Source organism: Centroberyx gerrardi, chromosome 1 (assembly GCF_048128805.1).
Source record: "Centroberyx gerrardi isolate f3 chromosome 1, fCenGer3.hap1.cur.20231027, whole genome shotgun sequence".
Taxonomy (NCBI): domain Eukaryota; kingdom Metazoa; phylum Chordata; class Actinopteri; order Beryciformes; family Berycidae; genus Centroberyx; species Centroberyx gerrardi.
In genome coordinates, this window is record NC_135997.1 from 34,504,190 (window position 1) to 34,525,406 (window position 21,217).

At 41.9% G+C, this 21,217-nt stretch overlaps 1 protein-coding gene across 2 annotated transcripts in view; it reads right to left on the reverse strand.

Annotated features, from left to right (window-relative positions):
* Window positions 1-21,217, reverse strand: part of phkb (phosphorylase kinase, beta) — a 106,693-nt gene that overhangs the window by 52,889 nt on the left and 32,587 nt on the right. For both annotated transcript variants that reach the window (XM_071896212.2, XM_078288794.1), the window contains 6 exons: window positions 18,725-18,820; window positions 14,894-15,091; window positions 5,387-5,444; window positions 4,448-4,525; window positions 3,438-3,596; window positions 2,754-2,848 (listed from right to left, as the gene is read on the reverse strand). In XM_071896212.2, the coding sequence (XP_071752313.1) occupies window positions 2,754-2,848; window positions 3,438-3,596; window positions 4,448-4,525; window positions 5,387-5,444; window positions 14,894-15,091; window positions 18,725-18,820 (684 nt within the window). The remainder of the gene's footprint in view (window positions 1-2,753; window positions 2,849-3,437; window positions 3,597-4,447; window positions 4,526-5,386; window positions 5,445-14,893; window positions 15,092-18,724; window positions 18,821-21,217) is intronic.

The following is a 21,217-nucleotide window of genomic DNA, read 5'->3' on the forward strand; positions in this document are numbered from 1 at the left end:
TGGCCATGAAAAGGTACTGCCTTGTCACTGGGGCAGCGAACCACTGGGCTGTCAATTTTTCCACAAATGAAGTCTGAACAAAACCATTACCAGGAGAAAATGCGCTGGCATTCATTTGGACCTCATGCGGTTGAAAACATCAAACTAAATGTGATAGGCTTTTGTTGATGGGCTGCATGCAGAGCAGTGCCTGCTGCCATCAGGGGCAGGGCTCACACTGAGCCCTAATGCCGCCTACGAATCCAGTTTCACCAAAGTGTTATTGTGTTACAAATTCTGACAATTTCCACAAAATATGCAGCCTAACGGCGAGGAGTCAGGTTTCCTGACACTGGATCTTGGTTCAGAAGCAGAATTTACAAAAGCAACGCTCTCAGCACAATGTTATTGCATTGCATTCTATATATCACAACACATCTGGTAATACAAGTGGGTTGATGCTGATACTGTATCAATGAGGGGAACAGAGGAAAATGTACAAATTAGCACCTTGATAATTTACCCTGTAGTCATTTTTGCTAGCCAGGCACTAGCCACATTATGGGCTTCAGCAACCCAAAATACCACTGGTAGGCTGCATAGCATTCTTCAACAACAGACACCGCTGGCTGGCAGCTAATGAGCTAGCTTGTGGCTACAGGCACCCATTACTTTGAATAATTAATGCTAACATGTTTAGCAATGCTAACACACCTGGAACAAATGGGTAATGCTGGCTGTTGTCTAATGAGCTAGCTCATTGCCGCAATAGGCATCCAACAATGCTAACATGCCTGGAACCAACGGTAGGCTACTGCTAGCGGGCAGCTAATGAGCTAGCTCATTATGGCTATATGGACCAACTGGTTTGAATGATTAATGCCAACAATACCAATATGCCCGAAACAAATATGTACTGCTAGCTGTTAGCTAATGAGCTAGCTTGTGGCTATAGTTACCCATTCGTTTGAATAGTTAATGCCTCATGACGGCACATGTTTGGATGGCTGGGGGAGGGTATGCTTGAGATATATAAATTATAATAAGACTGTATTTATAATGTTTGTTTTTTTATAATGCTGTTTTTATAATGGCCCCACTTTGTTGAAAAAGCAACATAATTTTCCTCTTGTCTGTCTTTTAGGCATATGACTCTGTGAGTTGCTACTGTATGTTTTGTTTTATGTGCTTTTAATGTTTGCTTGCATGTTGTTTGAAATTCTGTATTGCTGCTATCTTGGCCAGGGCTCCCTCGAAAAAGAGATCTTGTAATCTCAATGGGACTCACCTGGTTAAATAAAGGTTTAATAAAAAAAAAATAATAATAATTATGGGCCATTAGCCTAACTTGTTGTGGGCAAAAGCAAGAGAAATGGACATGAGCACATTACAAATTAGACAAATAGGTCTAAAAAGTAAAATGCACCCTTATAAATACATCATTTTGTTTTTCATAATTACCAGGGGGATATATATAATTATTTTTTGTTAAGATGCTTCAATTAAAAAATTCAAAATACCAATCAATTCATGGTTGGCCTTTCCTTGTGCTATGGGATATTAATATACCTTGTCATTAGTACCTTTTCGAAGCAAAATGTACATCTCTCTTATTCTCTCTCTTCCTATCTCTTCCTGTCTCCGTTTTTGTTTCTTCCTATCTCCGTTCTTCCTCTGGAACTTTCTTCCTGTACAGCCTGTTTGATTCTCTGCGGCTGTCTATCGTTCTTCATATCCACCCTGACCTGTACTCTCCTGTGTGCCTCCTGCTCGCCCCATCTTATCAGCCCGGCTATAAAATATAGAATACAACACACAGGAGCAGAATGGGATGTATCAATCCACAGCGTGCGGCTCAGAGAATGAACATTATGGCGTTCTGTACATATCTACCCCCTCCGTCTCTCTGATCCTCGGGGCTGCCGGCCCGTCTCAGACACGGATTAAACCTCAGACACGATCTGAGAGGTGATTTCCCATTCAGAGAGGTTGTTAGTTGGAGGAGATGGCCTGGGTTTAATCCTTGTCTGCAAGGCTAGCCTTTGGCAAGGTAAAGCGGGAGAATTCTGCTGCCTTCAAGTGCTGATGGATATACCGTAATTACGAGTTTAGCACACATGAACGACCCAGTAAACTGGGGATGGGGAAATGGGGAAGTGGGAATTTTCTATGATACACTGGGATAGTGTTTGGCATTTATGTAAATAATTAGTATTGCTGTATATTTCTCCTGATTTTTTGCTGTCACGTATTTTTGTGCATACTTATTAGTTGTCCTCTTGGATAGGCTATAGTGGGGCAGCCCACTCACCTTCAGTATGTTTTATTCATTCAGAGAGAGAGAAAGTCGGAGGGAGACACAGGAGAGAATGTTCTGGTGGGATTCTATCCGAGGCCAATAAATTAATTACATGCCTGATGTAATTTTGTAATGCATTTTCTCCTCTTCATTATGACACTGCAGCGTAAAGTAGCCATTTGCCATTTGCCAAAACAACAGGCACCAAAAACTGGTGCCTGTTGTTTTGGTTATCATTGTCAACCGCAAGCACTTGAACGCTCTGATAACTCACATTTACGACTTCTGAACTCGGAAGCGGGGATTTACGAGGAGCAATCGAAGGCAACGCTATGCTGAGAATGAATGTAGCGCGTATGAGTGTTCAGAATAAAAACTTGTAAAAGGAGAGGAGTTCGAATGAAGGCCAAGTGATGATGGTGGAGCATCCGACTGGGGAGCTGAGGCCGAGTCACATGACCGCGCGAAAGCTCACCTGATTGGAGTATCGCATGCTGACGTTGCGCTGGTCCTGGTGGGGCACGTAGCGGTGGATGGGATCGATATCCTTGGGGCTGATCAGCTCATCCACTGCAGCACACACACACACACACACACATACACACACACACACACACACACACACACACACACACACACACACACACACATACACATAGGTAAACATACAAAACCACCAACATATACATAAATAATAACGCTCATACACCAACATACACAAATACACACCAAAAAAAAAATCAGCAATCATCAACACACACATATAGACAGACAGACACACACACACACACACACACACACATAATAGATGAATCAGAATCTGTCCTTGGTTTCTCTTCCTTGTTACTTAAGCAATCGCAATCATGAAATGATCATGAATAATGAAAAACAAATGAATGATGCATGCCAATTTTGAATATTTTTCTATTATAATACAAATTTGTGATATAACACATCTGATCAAATATGAACCTTTCTCTGTATATATATTTAATACGGTAATAGTAAAATCTGACATGTCAGATTAAATATGAGCTAAAGTTTAGTTTTGCCTCATTAATGAATGTATATTGACTTGCGAATGTGTGAGTGGGCTCAGAGTAGCAGACACACACACACACACACACACACACACACACACACACACACACAGGCCTACCCAGCAGCTTGGCGATGTTATAGAGGGCCTGACCCCACAGGAAGAACATCCCATCGCGACCGGAGTTGCTAGGGAAACGCTTCTGGCTCCCGTGCTTCTTCTGCTCCGCCTCCACAAAGTCGGCCGGTACATAGTAGTATTTCGGGATCACAGCGTGGCCTGGCATGAGAGAGAGTGTGTGTGTGTGTGTTATTAGTGAAAAAAACACTGCAACACACCTGTTATTTAAGATGATGGATTGCGTTCGTCAACAGCTGTTTTTAATGGATTTTTGAAAACAATGACTGTGGCAATAATGGCAAAAAAAATAAAAATAACACCCGTGTTATCCTTTAAAAACCAGCCAATTATCATCAGGAGTTTTGTTAATTCATTCACGGCCGACACAAAGGCACCGCGGAGACGTCCGGGGCAACTTCAGCGCCGTCTCCCGCCATTATCCTTAATTCGCTCTTATTATTCATGTTCCATTATGAGCGGCCCATAGAAATCCGCAGCGCTTGACATGCCTATCATTTTGCTGTCTTGCCATCGGAGGAATGAGAGCAGGTGAACGCGGAGGGCCCCGGCTCTTTGCGTATGATGAGGAGAGAGGCTGAGTTCACTTGAATGCCTCTGCGAGCCTCGGCCGCAGCACGTGGCGTATGAATATGGATGATATTTAATAAGAAGAAATATTCACTGCTAGGAGAGAGAACAGAGACGGAGAACAGAGGCGGAGTGAACATGTTGATATGCCAAGCTGGACAGAGTTATATATGTGTGTGTGTGTGTGTGTGTGTGTGTGTGTGTCTACGTATGCGTGTGTGCGTGTAATGTGTGTGTATTCATATGGTATGTGATTTTCCATTTTTCTGTTGTGTATGTGCATGTGCATAAATGTGTATGTACAGACTGTATGACAGCGTGTATGTGTATGTCTGTTGAGTGTGTGTGTGGGTGTGTATGTATGTGCTCAGTGTGTGTATCTGTGTGTGTGTGTGTGTGTGTGTGTGTGTAAAGTCCCTCACCATCGAAAGACTGGAAGATGACGGGTTCCAGTAGATCCTGGTATTCTTTGACCTGAGCCTTATTTCCTCTGAACACCCCTGTAACGCACACACACACACACACACACACACACACACACACAGCCAACCAAAATGAGTAACTGCTGAGAACAATCTAAGTAAAATAGGCTTTTTATATCAGACACAAACAGATTCAGTCTAGTTTTACCACAACATTCAACACTTATACTCTATTTAACCATGGAGTACTCTATGTATGTGTGTGTGGGAGTGTGAGTGTGTGTGTGTATGCATGCATTCATATGTTTATCTGTCTGTATATGTGTTTATCTCCTACATTTTCCTCACTGAAAAAGACTTGGTAGTTTTTTTTTGTTTTTTTTTCCAAACGATCAGTTTTAATTCAGTTTCTATTTTGGAACAGGTATTGTGTAATACAAATAATTAATAACCTTGCTGCTAGGGTTACTTACGCTTTCTATAACAAAGCATTATCAGTGAGGAAAATATATAAGAAAATAAGGTAAATATTGGACTTTTGGACCCAGAGTGCAATCATCAGGCTAAAAAAACATTTGGATTTTGCTGCACAAGTTGGAGAATTTTGTGCTTTCTTTGTAAAAAGATGGCCCAGTTAACTTCAACAGTCTGGGAGAATGCTGAGATGGAGAAGTCGCTGTGTGTTTGGCGTTCGCATGAACTTCAATGGAGTTTCGGCTGATATGGGGGTTGAGTCGATAATGACTGAATTTCCATTTTGGGGTGAACTATTCCTTTAAGTTCACGCACGAGTCCCACGTTTCCCGTCTTTTCAAAAAGTACTACGTCCTCTAGCATCTGGGACACGCTCCACACAATGTCATCTACGAGTCTCTCTTCTATCTCGCTAACGGCCCACTCGAGCATCATAACAGCGGTTATGCATAGAACAAGGCTTACCGTCAATCATCATGTAGATGAAAAACATGGGGAACTCGCATTCGATTCCATCAAACAGCTGGAGAGAGACAGACAGAGAAGAGGAATTAATGCTTTTCCGATTGGAGCGTTTCGGGAAGAGAAAAGGGGCACAGAGACTTTAAAGCGGCGGATGGCCGAACTTTACCGGCGCTGAATATGGAACAGCATGGCAAAGATATACAAGACATCTGACACTATGAATGAGAACTGACAGAACGGAGAGGAATACTAATGCTGACTTGCCAGGTCATTTTCATTGCTTCACGTTGGACTGGGTTAGATTTAAGAGGGAAATTTGAAGGTTTGAATTGTCAAAAAGGTTATGATGCAGGTTTAATACCAAATAAAGTGTATTGAGAGGAAAGTTGGATGATTGGACCACTGAAAATTAAGCTTCAAAAACCAAATCCATAAAACAAAACTTTTCAACTAATTTAAAATACAATACATTATGTAATAGCTTTAACCCACCTAGAATTCATGTTTAACTGTCACATGCAGTCAATCCTTGTATCAGAAGCTCAGCCAATAATTTTCATAGTGGGAAAATAAAAAATAAAAACATTTTCAATCCAGTAAATGCATGTAAACCAGTAGCACTCCCGCAGGAGGGGCCATACTGGACCTACACACTATAGAGAACAGTCCACTGGAAGCCTTGGTAACATGTACTTAATGCAGAAATACAGACAGACAGATTCATTGATCCACTGATTGATTGACATAAAACAGCAAAGATTTGCTGGCATGTGGTAGCTGATGATGAGTGTTTTATAATCAGGCTTGATTGATTAATTGATTGATGGAATGACTGTCTGAGTTACTGATTGATTGATTGATTGATTCATTCAGTGAGTGACTGACCGGTTGATTGATTTATTGATTCATTAATTGAATGATTGGATAACTGTATGAGTGACTATATGAGTGACTGATTGATTGATTGATCAATGGATGGGGTCACTGACTGAGTGAATGACTGATTGATTGGTTGGTTGATCGATGGAGTGACTGACTGATTGATTGATTGGTTGTTTGGCTGGCTGGTTTCACTGCTTGTCTGGCGGACAGAACACAGAAACGCAGCTGAGAGTTTTCCACAGCAAACTGAATTGACTTGTTGGATTGTTATCTGAATCTTATTCAACCAGAAATCCTATTATGGATCTCAACGCCTGCCACACACGCACATACATGCAAGGAAACAGAAACAGACACATGCCCACACACACACACACACTCACAACCAATCTCTCTCTCACACACACACACAGCCACACAAACACTCATAAGTTATTTGGTTTTGAATGAGAAATAAGTCAGACGAAGAGATGGCAATAAAGTGAAACAGAGCTTATTAATTCAAATAATTCAATCCTGGCTTGTTTGCGTTCAACACACACACACACACACACACACACACACACACTTTATTTCCAATGCACTTGGCAGGTAACACATACATGCAGTATAGTGCATTGTAACTATTGTGTACTCAAGTCTAGTTTTGCTTCATTAATCAAGTTAGATCTACTTTAGGCCGTGTGCATGGGCTGAGAGGGGCACACACACACACACACACACACACACACACACATACACACACACAGACCCCATTTCCCTTGAGTCAGATAATGTCAATCTTCAAATTCTTCAAATTTCAGTACTATTATTATTCTGGTGTGATGCGGTCTATTGTTCAGATTTGTCTTAATAATACACAGCGGCCTCCCTAACCACTAGGCTGCCATAAGAGACACATTTGTAATAGTAATAATATACTTGTGAGGACCTTCCACTCACTTCACAAGCACGCACACACACACACACACACACACACCTTAAATGAAGCCTCTAAATTAAATTAGAACTGATAGATTCAACATGTTCCACTCCGCAGCTCCACTGTTACTGCCGAGACTTAACAGACTGCTGCTGCCTGTTTGGCCATTTTTTGGATTGGCCTGCAATTTGGAAGCCTCTAAGCCTAACACACACACACACAGCTAGACGTGCACACAGACATAGACAACCACACACAACAAACGGATCACACACAGTCACACACACACACACAGAGCGGATGAGTCAGACTCTGTCCTTGGATGCATGTCAGTGAAGAAATAAAGGGGAATGCCGTCCATTTTCATTGGTAGAATGTGTCTTTCTCTGTCCTTTGGGCAGCACTGTGATCACTGGCAAAAATGTTGTGTCAGTTCTAGAGCCAGATTTGGCCAGGTGGATTTGGCACGCCCCCCCCTTTTCGGTCCAATGCGATGTCAGAGCTTGGATCGGAGACATGGACCTGGCAATCTGAAAGAAAGCTGAGAGTTTAATAGAGTGTCTCCAAATAATTCTGGAGTGCTATTTGTTTTGCTAAAGAAAAAGCAATTGTGTCTCATGGAAATCCACCGATATTCGCTGTGTTTGAAAGTACTTCACTGCATCTTTTGATGTCCGACGTTGGAAATCTGTGAAACTGAACTCCCTCTGCCTTTTGATACTGATCTGAGAACGTTGGTTAAGTGAGCAATAAGCAGTGAAATACTTGCTAAAACAGAGAATACTGATGGATCTTCGTGAGACACAATTACCTTTTCTTTTCCAAACCAGTCAACACTTCAGAATTATTTGGTTCATTCAGATGGGGACGCTTCCATAAGCTCTAAGTTTGCTGTAAAAACGGTCTGTCCACGTCTTAGATCCAAACTTCCATTGACATGACATGACCCAGCTCTAGAAACAATTCCCTGAAAGACATTTTACTACTGAAAATAGGTGGCATTCCCCTTTAAGTGTCTCTTCCTTGTTCCTTAAGCAATCCTAATCCTGAATGTACATATACAGTATATATAGTGCATTGTAACAATTGTGTACTCAAGTCTAGTTTTGCTTCATTAATCAATCATATCTACTTTAGGCCGTGTGCATGGACTGAGAGCGACACACACACACACACACACACACACACACACACACACACACACACACACACACACAGGTAGAGAGGTCAGTGCCTCTCTCCTTACAAAATAACCCTCTCTGTCTTAGTCACAAAATCTTTATAAAAGCTAAGCAAATCATCAAGGCCAATGTTTAATAAGGCCAAAGCAGCCGTTGATTTTTATTAGCCTCTGCTAGGCCCATCACTGCTGAGTGTGTGTGTGTGTGTGTGTGTGTGTGTGTATGTGTGTGTGTGTTTGTGTGCATCTCAGCCCATCTAATTATAAATGTCATTACGGCCTGGCTATCTTTGTTCCTCATCTCTTTCGATAATCTCCATGGTGATGGGAGATAACAGAGATTACATCCTAATGAAATAAAGGATGGCGATTAAGAGCGGGCACACTCAAACACACACACACACACACACACACACACACACAAACAGGCCCACCCCCTGCATACACCGCTATCACCAGTATCCACAGCAGTGATACTTCTGTCTGTAACCCCCGAATGTAACGTTTTTAAATGGGTTAATGTCTTTTGTGCTTGCTGCGGCAGTGCAGGAGTGATGACTGTGTGTGCAGGTACGCGTGGCTTCAAGGTGTGTGTGTGTTTCAGCAGAGATAAGAGGAAAAAGTATCTACTGGGTGCTAAGGGTGACAGGGAGAAGAGGAAAGAGAGAGAGAAAAATGGATGAGAGGGGGGCGAGAAAGAGATACAGTGAGGCAGAGAGAGGTTTGTTTAGAGGGAGGGAGTGAGCGAAAGAGAGAGAGTTGGAGAGAGAGAGAGAGAGAGAGAGGGGGGGGGGGGGGGTTGAGGCAGTCATCCACTGAGGCCTGTGCTTTCTGGCCTGTTGGGGCTGTAAACAGGCAGGGATCCCGGGTGTTTTGTGCTTGAGCAGCTCAGCTGATTGGTAAAACTGTCTATCACATAGGTTGCTGCTCTCTGTCAATGGTGAACAGGCAGGGAGCGCGGGCGTCTGCCTTACCGCGGATTCTCTCTTTAACACCGACTACAACTGCGGTCAGTACCGTCCGCGGGGAAACTCTGCTCTACCTATGGCTTCTTTTCACTAGACAGAGCTCACACGCTGTCCTACTCCTATGGTATGTGTTGAGCTTGTTACTTAAAAGGATTGGTTTTAGGCGATTTTGGACCTATATATAATTTGTCTCTTACATACTTGTAGTACTTGGACCTACAGACAATATTGGTTGTCGGCTGAAATGGCAAGCTCTCTCGCTGGGCCTCTTGCTGCTTACAATGAGTCCAAATGGGGTTTTTATTATATATAGGTCCAAAATCACTAAACTTATCCTTTAAAATAAGTCACATTGTCCTCATTACTTGTTACACTTATGTTACACTTTGCGTATTACTTTTTCATCACACCACCAGATTGATTAGAAATTGACGACTTTTTTGAACATTCACACTGAAAGAATCTAAACTTTTTCACCTTTTCTCATCTAAGCTATCTTAGTGGATGACGACTAGCTCTCAGTAAAACTAATCAGGGGATGGGGGTGGGATAGAGTTTTTGTCTAATTCAACTCCATTCTGATATTTAGTGTGTGTGTGTGCGTGTGTGTGCGCATGTGTGTGTGTGTCTTTTTCCCAAGGCGCAGCCAAAGGTATCAAGAGGCATATTCAGGTCAGGCAGGGAGGCAGTCAGTCAGTCAGTAACCAACACTTTGTCAAATGGCCTCTTTGGCTGTGAGATGCAGTGTTTCCCATACATAGGCTCATCTGCAGCGCACCAAAAGTTTGTCATTGTATAGAAATAGATCTAAATCGATCTCTAATGCGCCTGATGCCACATCACGTCATGTCTGTCATTTAGCAGTGCACAGACCAGCAGACCAGTAACACTGTACTCAATCTGACAGTCTCCCAGTGTGAAAATAAAAGAGAAACTTAAAATTCCACATTTGTTAGTAATGGGATCGGTAAACAGCAACTTGATACTTTTTAATCGGAGATTTATAGCTCTGTTCAACACTCAGATAGAAAGTTAACATTGGACTGCAGGGACTTCTGATCACCAGTTGGATTCCAATACACACACCGCTCTCACTGTAGGTAAGTACAAGTAATTAATCCTAAACAACCACAGGTAAATTGTCAACCGAACACTGTGGCCTCTCGCCTTTAGGCTAAATGCTACACTGACTCCCACACACACAGTCCCACTCTCTGCCATTAATTCACGAACGTCTTCTGCTTCCCTACAACCTTTAACGGTAGGTAATGTTATAACCTTGTGGTGACATTAGTGGAATTAGGTAATTTAACGGATAACTGACGCGCGTTGAGTAGAACTGAATTGAATTGAACTGGACTGAACTGAACACACGCTCCATGGGCCTGGACAGGATCTGTGCTTGTTTGATTGGTAACTAATATAACTGCTGAAACTGGAATGTTTCACTACTCATTATGGGGAAATAATAATAGCATGATTCTAATATTTACTGCGATGTGTCACTGAGCAATGCATTACCACCCAACACTGTTTACTTCTATATAATTAAATCCTTTTGCTTGCATCGTTTGCTATAACCGATGCAATAAAACAAATGTTTACTTAGAGGGAAGGGAAATGGCAGCAGAGGAGCAATGAGAAGCTTCAGTTATGAACCTTAACTGGCATCGATGCCTTCCAGGGAAAAACTGTCTGCCTGTTGGTAGAACTGGAGGGAGGATGAAGCCTGAAGGAACTGGGGCATTAAATACTGTTTGCTAATACTCAGTCTTAGAGTCTTTGTATTGTATTAGCTACAGGATTAGAGAAAGCTAATTTCAAAGTGTTCCGAGTGGTTGAGAGACGGTGTGCTCGCCCCACGAGGGCCCTGTGTGCCATGACTGTGGGCTAGGGCTTACAATACATCAACCAAGACCTCGCTTTTCATTGCCGATGCCTTTTTGTTGGCGTTTTCGATACCACGGTTGCACCTTTCCCAAGTGTCCGACAATACTGAAGATCGAAGGACAGCCAAAAGCGGTTCAACGTTTTAAAAATGTCTCAATGCTTCAAAACATTTTTCACAACCACATAGCAACAGCGGGAGCCGTGAGCAGAACTCTCTCTAGTCCTGCTACAGTACATAAAAACTAGGTCATGGGTGGCCACAAGGCCTTCTAATCACAGGTGATGCTGTGCACTTGAACTATATCTTCTGTGTAAGGCTATGTGAAAAAAAAAAAACTTCATGTGGGCTGTCTTCTGTGAATTATGCAGCAGGAACGTTTTAATGCTAAAGGGTAATCCATTTCAGGAAATAATGTTATCTGGTCTGTCTTTCAGTATTTCAGAAATAACATAATATCTTCAACATTATTGCATTTGAAGTTTTGCTTTTAAGTCATGGTAATTTTTCCCAAAGTACAGTACATCAATTTAGGAGTTTGTGCTCGAAAATGGACCAGAGGTGATATAATATATATGGGATCATATAACTTATAGCAAGAGGATCCACAGCAAAACCCCTTATCAGACCAGTCTACATGCTTGCAACATATGAGTCAATCATTGGTCATCCATTTACTTATTATATAGTATTGTCATTGTTAAAATGGAAAAAAAGAAGACTTTCTCCAGTCAAACAGTATTCCCACTGCTCTAATGAGCAAAATGATGACAAGTACAATGGACATGAGCTCTACTTTGTTTCCTGATCTGTCACAGGAGAGGGAACTGAGCCATCTAGATTTCTGAAGGCAAGAGAGGATCCAATCACCAATTTGTAACCAGAGAGAAATATAATGAGTAGTGTAATGAACTACTGCTCCAGGGAATGAGAAGTAATGTAATAACATTACTTTTGATTGAATCACAAGTGGGGGTGCGCTGATCGGCCACCGATCATAATCAGCCAATAAACGCTCTAATTAGGTCACTGGTGATCGGCCGATCACCGTTTCAACTGCCCAATCAAAAATGAATAAATAAATAAAAAAGCTTCAACTGTCAGATCAACAAAACAGTCGAAAAAGTCTGAGCCAATTTGCGTCAGTCATCATAAGGTTAGTTGGCTTAGGCCAATATTTTATATTATCGAGTATCTCAATATTTCGTAAAAATATCGCAATATTTCCCGCGATATTGAATATATCGTTATAGGCTGTTAATAATAATAATAATAATAATTATTATTATTATAGCCTAGACATTTTATGTAATTTGGAAGAAATAAAATAAAATACCCCCCCCAAAAAAACCTGGGGAAAAAATAACTGAACCCCCACCCCCCACGATAATATTGTATATCGTGATATTTTGGCACAACAGTATCGTGATATTACATTTTGGATATCGGCCAAGCCTAAAAAACCTAGGATTTATTTACACATGGATAGGTAGCCATAAGAACAATCTGTTAAACACGGTGATATATTTGAATATTGCAATAGCGCCATATTAAATTGTCGCATGTAAGGAGCAATTTGAGCCCTGCTAATAGCACCTTTGCTTTTCCTCCTCGATAAATCTTTAAAATGCTGAGGTGCTGCCTGTTCCATTTTATACACTTTATCCTGTGGGCTGGAATTGCTTCAGTCCCTCTCTCCATCTCTCTCTCTGAGCTCATTAATTCTGGGAGGTCAACACAATGACTAATGCAATGATTTGTTCAGCATTAAGTTGCTGGCCTGCCTTGGATTCACTCATCGCATGCTCACTCAACGGATCCTGAAGTGAGTACACTGTCATTTGGCCAGGATCACAAGGGATTCCCAGAAGGACAATGCATGCAAGCCCATGCACACACACACACACACACACACACACACATACACAAACACTGAGATTAGAGGTGATCGACCTGGAGGGTTAAAAGAAATGGGAGAGTTTAAATCAGAAGAAAACCTCTCAGTCTTGTCATAAAGGGATAATACATTTGGTGAGTTACAGGATTCAACATCTTCTCAAATGTCACATTCAAGCACTTTGAAGATGAGCTTTTTCAGGTTGTGAAGCACCTTTCAGTCCCACAACTCCCATCATCTTCTTTAAACTGCAAAAGAAACTGTATAAACAACAATAACATATACAATGAAGATGGGTATAATGAAGACACAACACTTTCACCCATACAAACCTATTTGACTGCCACCCATCAAGTAGCCTGAATAATGGAGAGCAAGCCTGTGCATTGTATTCCCCGCTCTATAACAAGTACTTAAATTTGACATTTAAATGCCTTGTGTGTCCGTCAAGTGGGCTCGGATGCTGAGACAGACGAAGATGTGAAAAGTTCCAAGAGGATAAACACATCACTTAGGTCATCGTTGCTTAAATTCGGTATGTGCAAACATTTGTGCCAGTAAACCGTGGGTAAATGAGGAGGCCATCCTTAGATAATATGCAGCCACTGCTCACTTGCAACAGCGGCAGCTCAAAGTTAAGTGTGTTTTGTAACCTGCCTTCCTCATGCAAATAAGGTCAAATCAAGCAACCTTTTGAAACTAGTAAACACATTAGGGATGAAGGTTAATTAAAAAACTGCAGTGATTAAATAAATGGCTGGCATTTCTGTGGGTGTGCTGCCAGTTACAGAGCGATGCCTCACACAAAGACACACACGACAGAAGCAGTTGAACGCACACCAAAATGAAGCCACTAACAGCACAAATAACAGATAAGAGACAGATACAGAAGACACTTAATATTCTAAATGATATAACAGTATCACCAGTGCAGCAGTGAATTTATTTCGTCACATCAGATTTATGGCAAGAGTGCCGCTCCCTAAATCAAATTCAAGCCATCTGAAGGCCTTCATACTTATTTCAAGCATTTTCCCAGTCTTGAAAAAAGCCAAGCAAAATTCAAGCAGGAGGATATAATCAGACCCTCGAGCTATATTTAATTTTCATACTTCTTCCCTACTCCTCTTATTTCTTACTTTGTCTTTTCCTCAACAGATGTGAACGGTTGTTGTTTGCAATGAACTATATCAAACTGCACTGCGTACAGCACAGATTCCAGCCTTTCTAATACTCTCTGACCATTAAAGCTGCCACATGTAGCATTTTTTAAACATCAATATATCATTGTCAAATTAATTATGATACCTTGGTATAATTACTGTAAACAAACGAGACCATGATGGAGACGATTGGTAGCCTCTATCTCACCCCAGCAGTATTGTTAGTGCTAGTGCTTCTTACATTTAAGACTACATTTCCCATAAACCCCGTTGCTTCCTGTCCCCCCTCCCCCTGCCTGGCGTTATTCTCTTTACTGAAGAGGATCAACATGTTGGAAGTGATTTTTCCATCGGTCTTTCACTCCTTCCATCATCTGCTGCCAGAAACTCTGAAAGCTTTAGCTCCGTTTGCTCTGGAAGAACAGAACCTCTTCCTGTTTTGTGCCGTAAAGCAGATTTCCCGCCAAATTCCATCAACAAAGGAATATGTAGGGGAAAATTCACACATCAGCAATGGAGAAAACGAAAACCTGTTTGAGAAATGTAGCATATAAAAACAACGAAAGGAGCGATACAATAAAACCCTGTGCGTCCCGCCCGCACCCACCTTCATCTCGGCGGGCTTGTAGTGGCGGCGGTTCTTGTCTTCGTTGGCGGTGCGGTAGCCGTCGCGGAGGAAGCGCTTGAAGCCGTACTTGCCCCGCAGCTTGCGGACGATCTTGTCCAGCGTCTGGCTGTAGAGGGCGTCGTCGTCCACCGCAAAGGCTGGGTAGCTGATGGTCGGCAGCAAGGCTGCATCCGTGTTCTGCCGAAGGAAAGGAGAGGGTTCACATAGCTTACAGGCCATGTCCGTACAGTGTACAAGTGTACAGTACTTCCCTCTGTTGAAACACTGTCGCCCCATGACTGTTTTCACTCAAAAAATGACTGATTGAGCAGTTAATGGACTGAGAGTATAGTGAGTCACGATGAGCTATGGGTTTTTGCAAAAAGTGTATTTTAAATCGAACTCTTCAAGAATCTACATTAGGCTTGGGCCGATATTCGATATTATCGAATATAGTGATATTTTGTGAATATCGCAATATTTCCCGCAATATCGAATCCCCCTCCCCAAAAGGTAGGATAGTAAAAAAAACAAAAATAATCATACTTGAAGTGAAAAATGTGTCTTTTTAATTGAAGTGGGTTCCCTTTTCCACAATCAGCCCGTTTTTCTGGAAATAGCAGGAATGAGCAAACTATACCAAACGGCCGTTGTTTCCTCCATTGCTTGAATAGTAAGATCAAATTTCTAGGCTGTTACTAATAATAATAATTATTATTATTATAGCCTAGACATTTGATGTAATTTGGAAGAAATAAAATAAAATACCCGGTAAAATAAAATCGTGTATCGCGATATTTTGGCGGGACAGTATCGCGATATTAAATTTTGGATATTGCCCATACCTAATCTACATGACACTGGAATAGACCATTCAACAACGTCACAAACTGCTTAATATGTTAGAGCTAAGAGAACAGAATAATGATCTGCACTGATCTAAAATAGGTCAGTCATATGTGTTGTGAATCTGGGGGTACTGATACCGCGCAGCATAGACATGTCCATGTTCCTCAGAGATCCTACCAGATTATGAGACAGGCATAGATGCTTATGATCAGCTTAAGAACGAAGGCTTCCGGCTACAAACCCCAGCTGAGATCAACTCACTAGGAGAGCTTTCTTTAAAATTCAACTGTCTGAAAATTGTCTCTGTCTGACAAAATCTCGATTGGACAAATCATTAGGAATGAATGTTGTCATTAGGCTTGACAAACCATTAAGAATGAAAGTCCAATACTCTCATTTCACCTCCTGATTGGGTTTGGTTTACATTATTAAGCTATTAGGGCCCCGGTCTCACTGCAGACTGCTACGAATGTTTAATGTTTATTAATAGTTAAGACTCCTAAAAAATAAAAAAATCAGACTTGCGCTCCATGTCCTGTCTGGACTGTGCTGTCGAGGTACTGAAGGTTGTAAGAACTGCAGCGACACGCTCTCTCCTCGAATGGCTACTCAGCTGCTTTAAAAAAGCCTGGCATCCCATTACATATTAGTCTGAGGCATATGCATTATGAACTGCTTCAACGTGTCACTTGCATAAACCATGAGAGCCCCGCCAACACACACACACACACTTTCGACTGCTTTCATTACATTCCCTACCTCACTCCCTCCACCCCGCCTTAGTATTGTCAGGACACCAGAATTTTGACTTCGATATCAATATTAAGTTTGAAGCAATGTGCTTCCACACTTGACCTGGACAGCTTTGTAGCAACTTTTGAATAGGGATTTCATGTCAGTTGGGTATGGAAATAGATCCATATTTGGTTTTGTCAACCAGTTTAGGTGGACTGGGATCCAGTCCAGGATGTGCTGGACTGTCTGATGCTGTTGAATGTGTTCTGCTGTTTGACTGCTGCAGTCCACTGTCAAGAGCCAGAATGAGGCTCTGAGTCTACTCCAGTTCCTCTTCTTCTTCTTCTTCTTCTTCTTCTTCTTCTAAATATTCCAATCTGCACGTTTACACCCTCTAGAGGTGATGCTGAAATGGAATTTCAGTTACAATTTTGGTTAAAGTATTGAACGTTTATAAAATTCAATACTGAATTCAATCTTTTGCAACAATATAGTAGTACTGAAATTTCAGTTATCGTGACAACATTGCCCTACAGTATGTCTGTCTCTCCCTCCCTATTGGCCCTTTTCACAAACATGGCTGCCGTACTTCTGCAGGGTATAGCTCGGTTCTCACCGTTGCCAGCAATGTTAAAAAGCCCATAACTCTGTCTGTGATAAGTTATTTTGTGTTTCAACATAATGTATAACCAGTGTTGGGCAAGCTACGTGGAAAATGTAGTGAGCTAAGCTACCAGTTACTCTACATTAAATGAAGCTCAAAATGTCACAAAATGCTAACTGGCTAACCAAGGCTAATGCTAATTTCTGTACTGTTAGCATGTTGTGAGCCTCGATAAATCATTTTTTTATAGTGTTGCAGTCGTCTGACAACAGAAACAGAAAGATATGTCAGTGACAACACCTGTAGTGTGTTATACATTATGTTGTAACACAGAATAAGTGATCACAGACAGAGTTATGGGCGACAGAAAGTTGTCTTTTTAACATTGCTGGCAATGGTGAGAACTGAGCTATACCCTGCAGAAGTACGGCAGCCATGTTTGTGAAAAGGGCCTCCTTCCCTCCTTCCCTCCTTCCCTCCTGCCCCTTCATGTCAATCCCACACGGCTATAATGCCACTCCGGTCGCCAAATTACCCTCATTTCCCCACAAGCGGATGGGGGCTATTCTGCTTGACATGTGTACATTCAGTGCAGAGACAGGAGTGATCATTTAAATGTCTGCCTGAGACACTCGCTGCCTCCGTTCCACCACTTGTTCCCACTCCCCTTCCCCTTCCACACATATCAGTTTCAGCTTCCAGCTCTACCTCCCTCTCACTTTCTCCACTCCTTGTCATCACTGGACCATCAACAACACGGGCATGGGGAGTGTAATGAGTGTATCGCGATGGAAATGCATTGTGTAATTACAGATGTTCGCTGACACATTGACACAAGTGCGTGGCTTGTTTGATAGATGCATATTTGCAGGGAAGGGAGCAATTAACCTTTTCAGTTTTTTAATATGTGCGGCAGGCTTCTATTTTCGTCTTAAAAATAAATGCCTGTGGTGCATGAGGTTTTCACCTCCAACACCTAAACATAGATGTTTTCCAAGCGGAATTGAAATCTACAGGTGTTCAGCTAACTGCTTTTCAGTCAGGCTTTGCCAGACTTTAGACAATTTATGCGGTCTGGTTCATGTTTTCTCAGGTTCGGGGTGAATTGGAGACGTGCCGTCGTCTGATCAAACAGGAAGAAGCTAAATAACTAAATTACTGTGTCTGCGTCAGCCAGCGAACAAGAGATGTCAACATGAAAATTCATCATCTTTTTTTATTTTCTTTACTCCTGGAAAACAATTTTGTTCTAAACTTAATGTAGTACTTCATTTCATTTCATAGATAGATAGATAGATAGATAGATAGGTAGACAGACAGATAGATAGATAGACAGACAGACAGACAGATAGACAGACAGATAGACAGACAGATAGACAGACAGATAGATAGACAGACAGACAGACAGATAGATAGATAGATAGATAGACAGACAGATAGATAGATAGATAGATAGATAGATAGATAGATAGATAGATAGATAGATAGACAGACAGATAGATAGATAGACAGACAAACAGACAGACAGATCAGACAGATAGATAGACAGACAGATAGATAGATAGACAGATAGACAGACAGATAGATAGATAGATAGATAGATAGATAGATAGATAGATAGATAGATAGATAGATGGACTCACATGGGAGCGGGACTCTCGGGGCAGCAGGGAGCAGAGGGTTTGCCGGTTCCTGTTGTGGGCATCCAGATCCACAAAGATCACCGACCAGGAACAGCCCTGCAGGGCACACACACACACACACACACACACACACACACACACACACACACACACACACACACCAGCATCCCGGTCATGGCTGAACTTTTCATGCTTACAAGCGCTTCGCAAAACACAACACACATACAGTATGCACATATCCATGTTCTATACACACCTACAAACACACACACACACACACACACACGCAACACCTCCACCAGCGATCAGAAAAGACATTTAACAGTGAAACGGCTAAAACGACAAAAAGGCCCACTTTGAAACGCCTCCGCCATCACACCTCCCGCCTCCGCAGATCAAAACAGCGCGGATGGCGGCGACAGCTCGGCTCTTACACAACTCACACACACACCGTTACTGCCCCGAACCGCACTGATATTTTTGGGCTACGAGCAAAAAGCTTGTGTTTTTTTTTTTTTTGAAGTACAGTGTGGGAGTACTTGAACACAACAGTGAGGAGGGAGTCATCCGATCACTTCAAAAGCCCCCGCGTTGAAATAAAAAAAAAAAAAGTGCTGCAACTACAATGCAGCCTCTCCAACTACCCAAAAAACCATATGTGTGGTGTGCACTTAAACACCTCTAGGGAAAGGGTGTGTGTGTGTGTGTGTGTGTGTGTGTGTGTGTTGGGGGGGGGCGAGTCCCATGTTTTCACCTACTAACGGACCCGATCAAACATTTCCCGGCTGCATTTTCTGCTCCGAGTCCGTCGATCAGCAGAGCTTACGTAAAAAAAAAGAAAAAAAAGCCGACCGAGCTTCTCCCTCGAACCCGCTAAGCAATTTCTAATGTAAGTCCGATGCATTATGGATGAATACCGCCACACAGTCCATTTTTTTTTTTCTTCCAAAAACAAGTCTGACCGGGGCTTTTAGTCAAATCAGCAAGCTGTCTTTCCTGTGGAGATTTGCATATTGCAGTGGATTGCGGGCGGCCGGTGTGAGCGGTTGTGACAAGTCGGTGGAGTGGGCCCTCGCTGGGCGGAGCCTGCTGGGCGGAGCCTGCTGGTAGAGCAGCGGCGGTTCTGCCAGAGAGCCAACACAAGTCACCTTGCGTGGGATATGTGTTTTCTTGTCTGTGGAGTTTCACCTGGTGGGCTGACATTGTCTTTTTAACCGAAGTGAACGGTCCAAAGCGCTGCTCTATACATCGAATCCCATTACGCTTCATCTTTTCTTGGCAAGTGATGTACGGAGTCAGATTTGTCTGAAAAAGTTGCACAAATCTATATCACGACTCACGAATTAACAAGGATGATCACAAATGCCACTCAATTTGAATACACGTGAAACAATTCCACATATATATTTCCAAGGTAGAAGTTTATTTTTCCAACACACATTTTTTTTTTTTTGCATTTATTTACATGTTGTCGAATCGGCATTACATTATACATTTGTGAAACTTGTTGTGCACATTGATTTCTTTTTAAGACAAATCTGACTCCATAATCGATGTAGTGGTAAATAAATACATGGTCAAAATATGACCGCTCAGTGATCCTCATTAGGCCATCATCCACCAATATCAACAAAAATTCAATTATGTTTTCAGCGAAGCATTTATTTATACATTTTGTTCCTTAAAAGGTGTTAATATTCACCACTCTTAGCACCTTGATTTTTGGTTCTGTATGTGTTTTTTTCAGTAACTTTTTCCTTTTGTCTGCATTATATTACTGGCTTTATTTTGGTTGCTTCACAATAGGAGAGCCACTTGACAAGCCCTTATGGGTTTTTTTGGCTCCTCCTACACATCTTTTTCTGTTTTTTTTTTGTAGTTGTTGTGTTCAACTCCCAATCTCTATGTATTATATTCCGGTTCCCTTCACTGTTATGTTACATAATGTGCAATAAACTAAACTAAACTAAAAGAGCATTATGTAAGATTTTCACTCCACCATAGCACAGACTGACCATAATATATCTGTTGATCAATACCAATGACTCTATGATTACTGCACCAGGTGCTGAGATTTCTGGCTGTCAAAACTCACTCTCCAACTCTTACTCTGTTTTGGAACAAAAACTACCCAGTGGGGCTTCAAGACACTCCCAAGACACCCTCCCCCTCCATCCCCATCCCCCCCCCCACACACACACACACACACAGGCATTTTCAACTGCTCAACAATGGAGGTGCTATGAATGAGCGACAGGTGTCACAGCAGGTTTCAGCTACGAAGGCTAAAAAGCCTCGTAAAAAAAAAACCTGTATTCCAGTATTTAGCATGGATTTTTTTTGTTAGATCTCCAATTACCTAGCTTACTCCTCTCTATAGAAAAAGTGATTATGTCAATTATAGGCTACTAAGGGGATAAGAGGGGTGGGGTGGGCGGTGCCAGAAACCCGTCAATAGCGTTGTAATTATATGGTCACCAATAGAGGTCGACT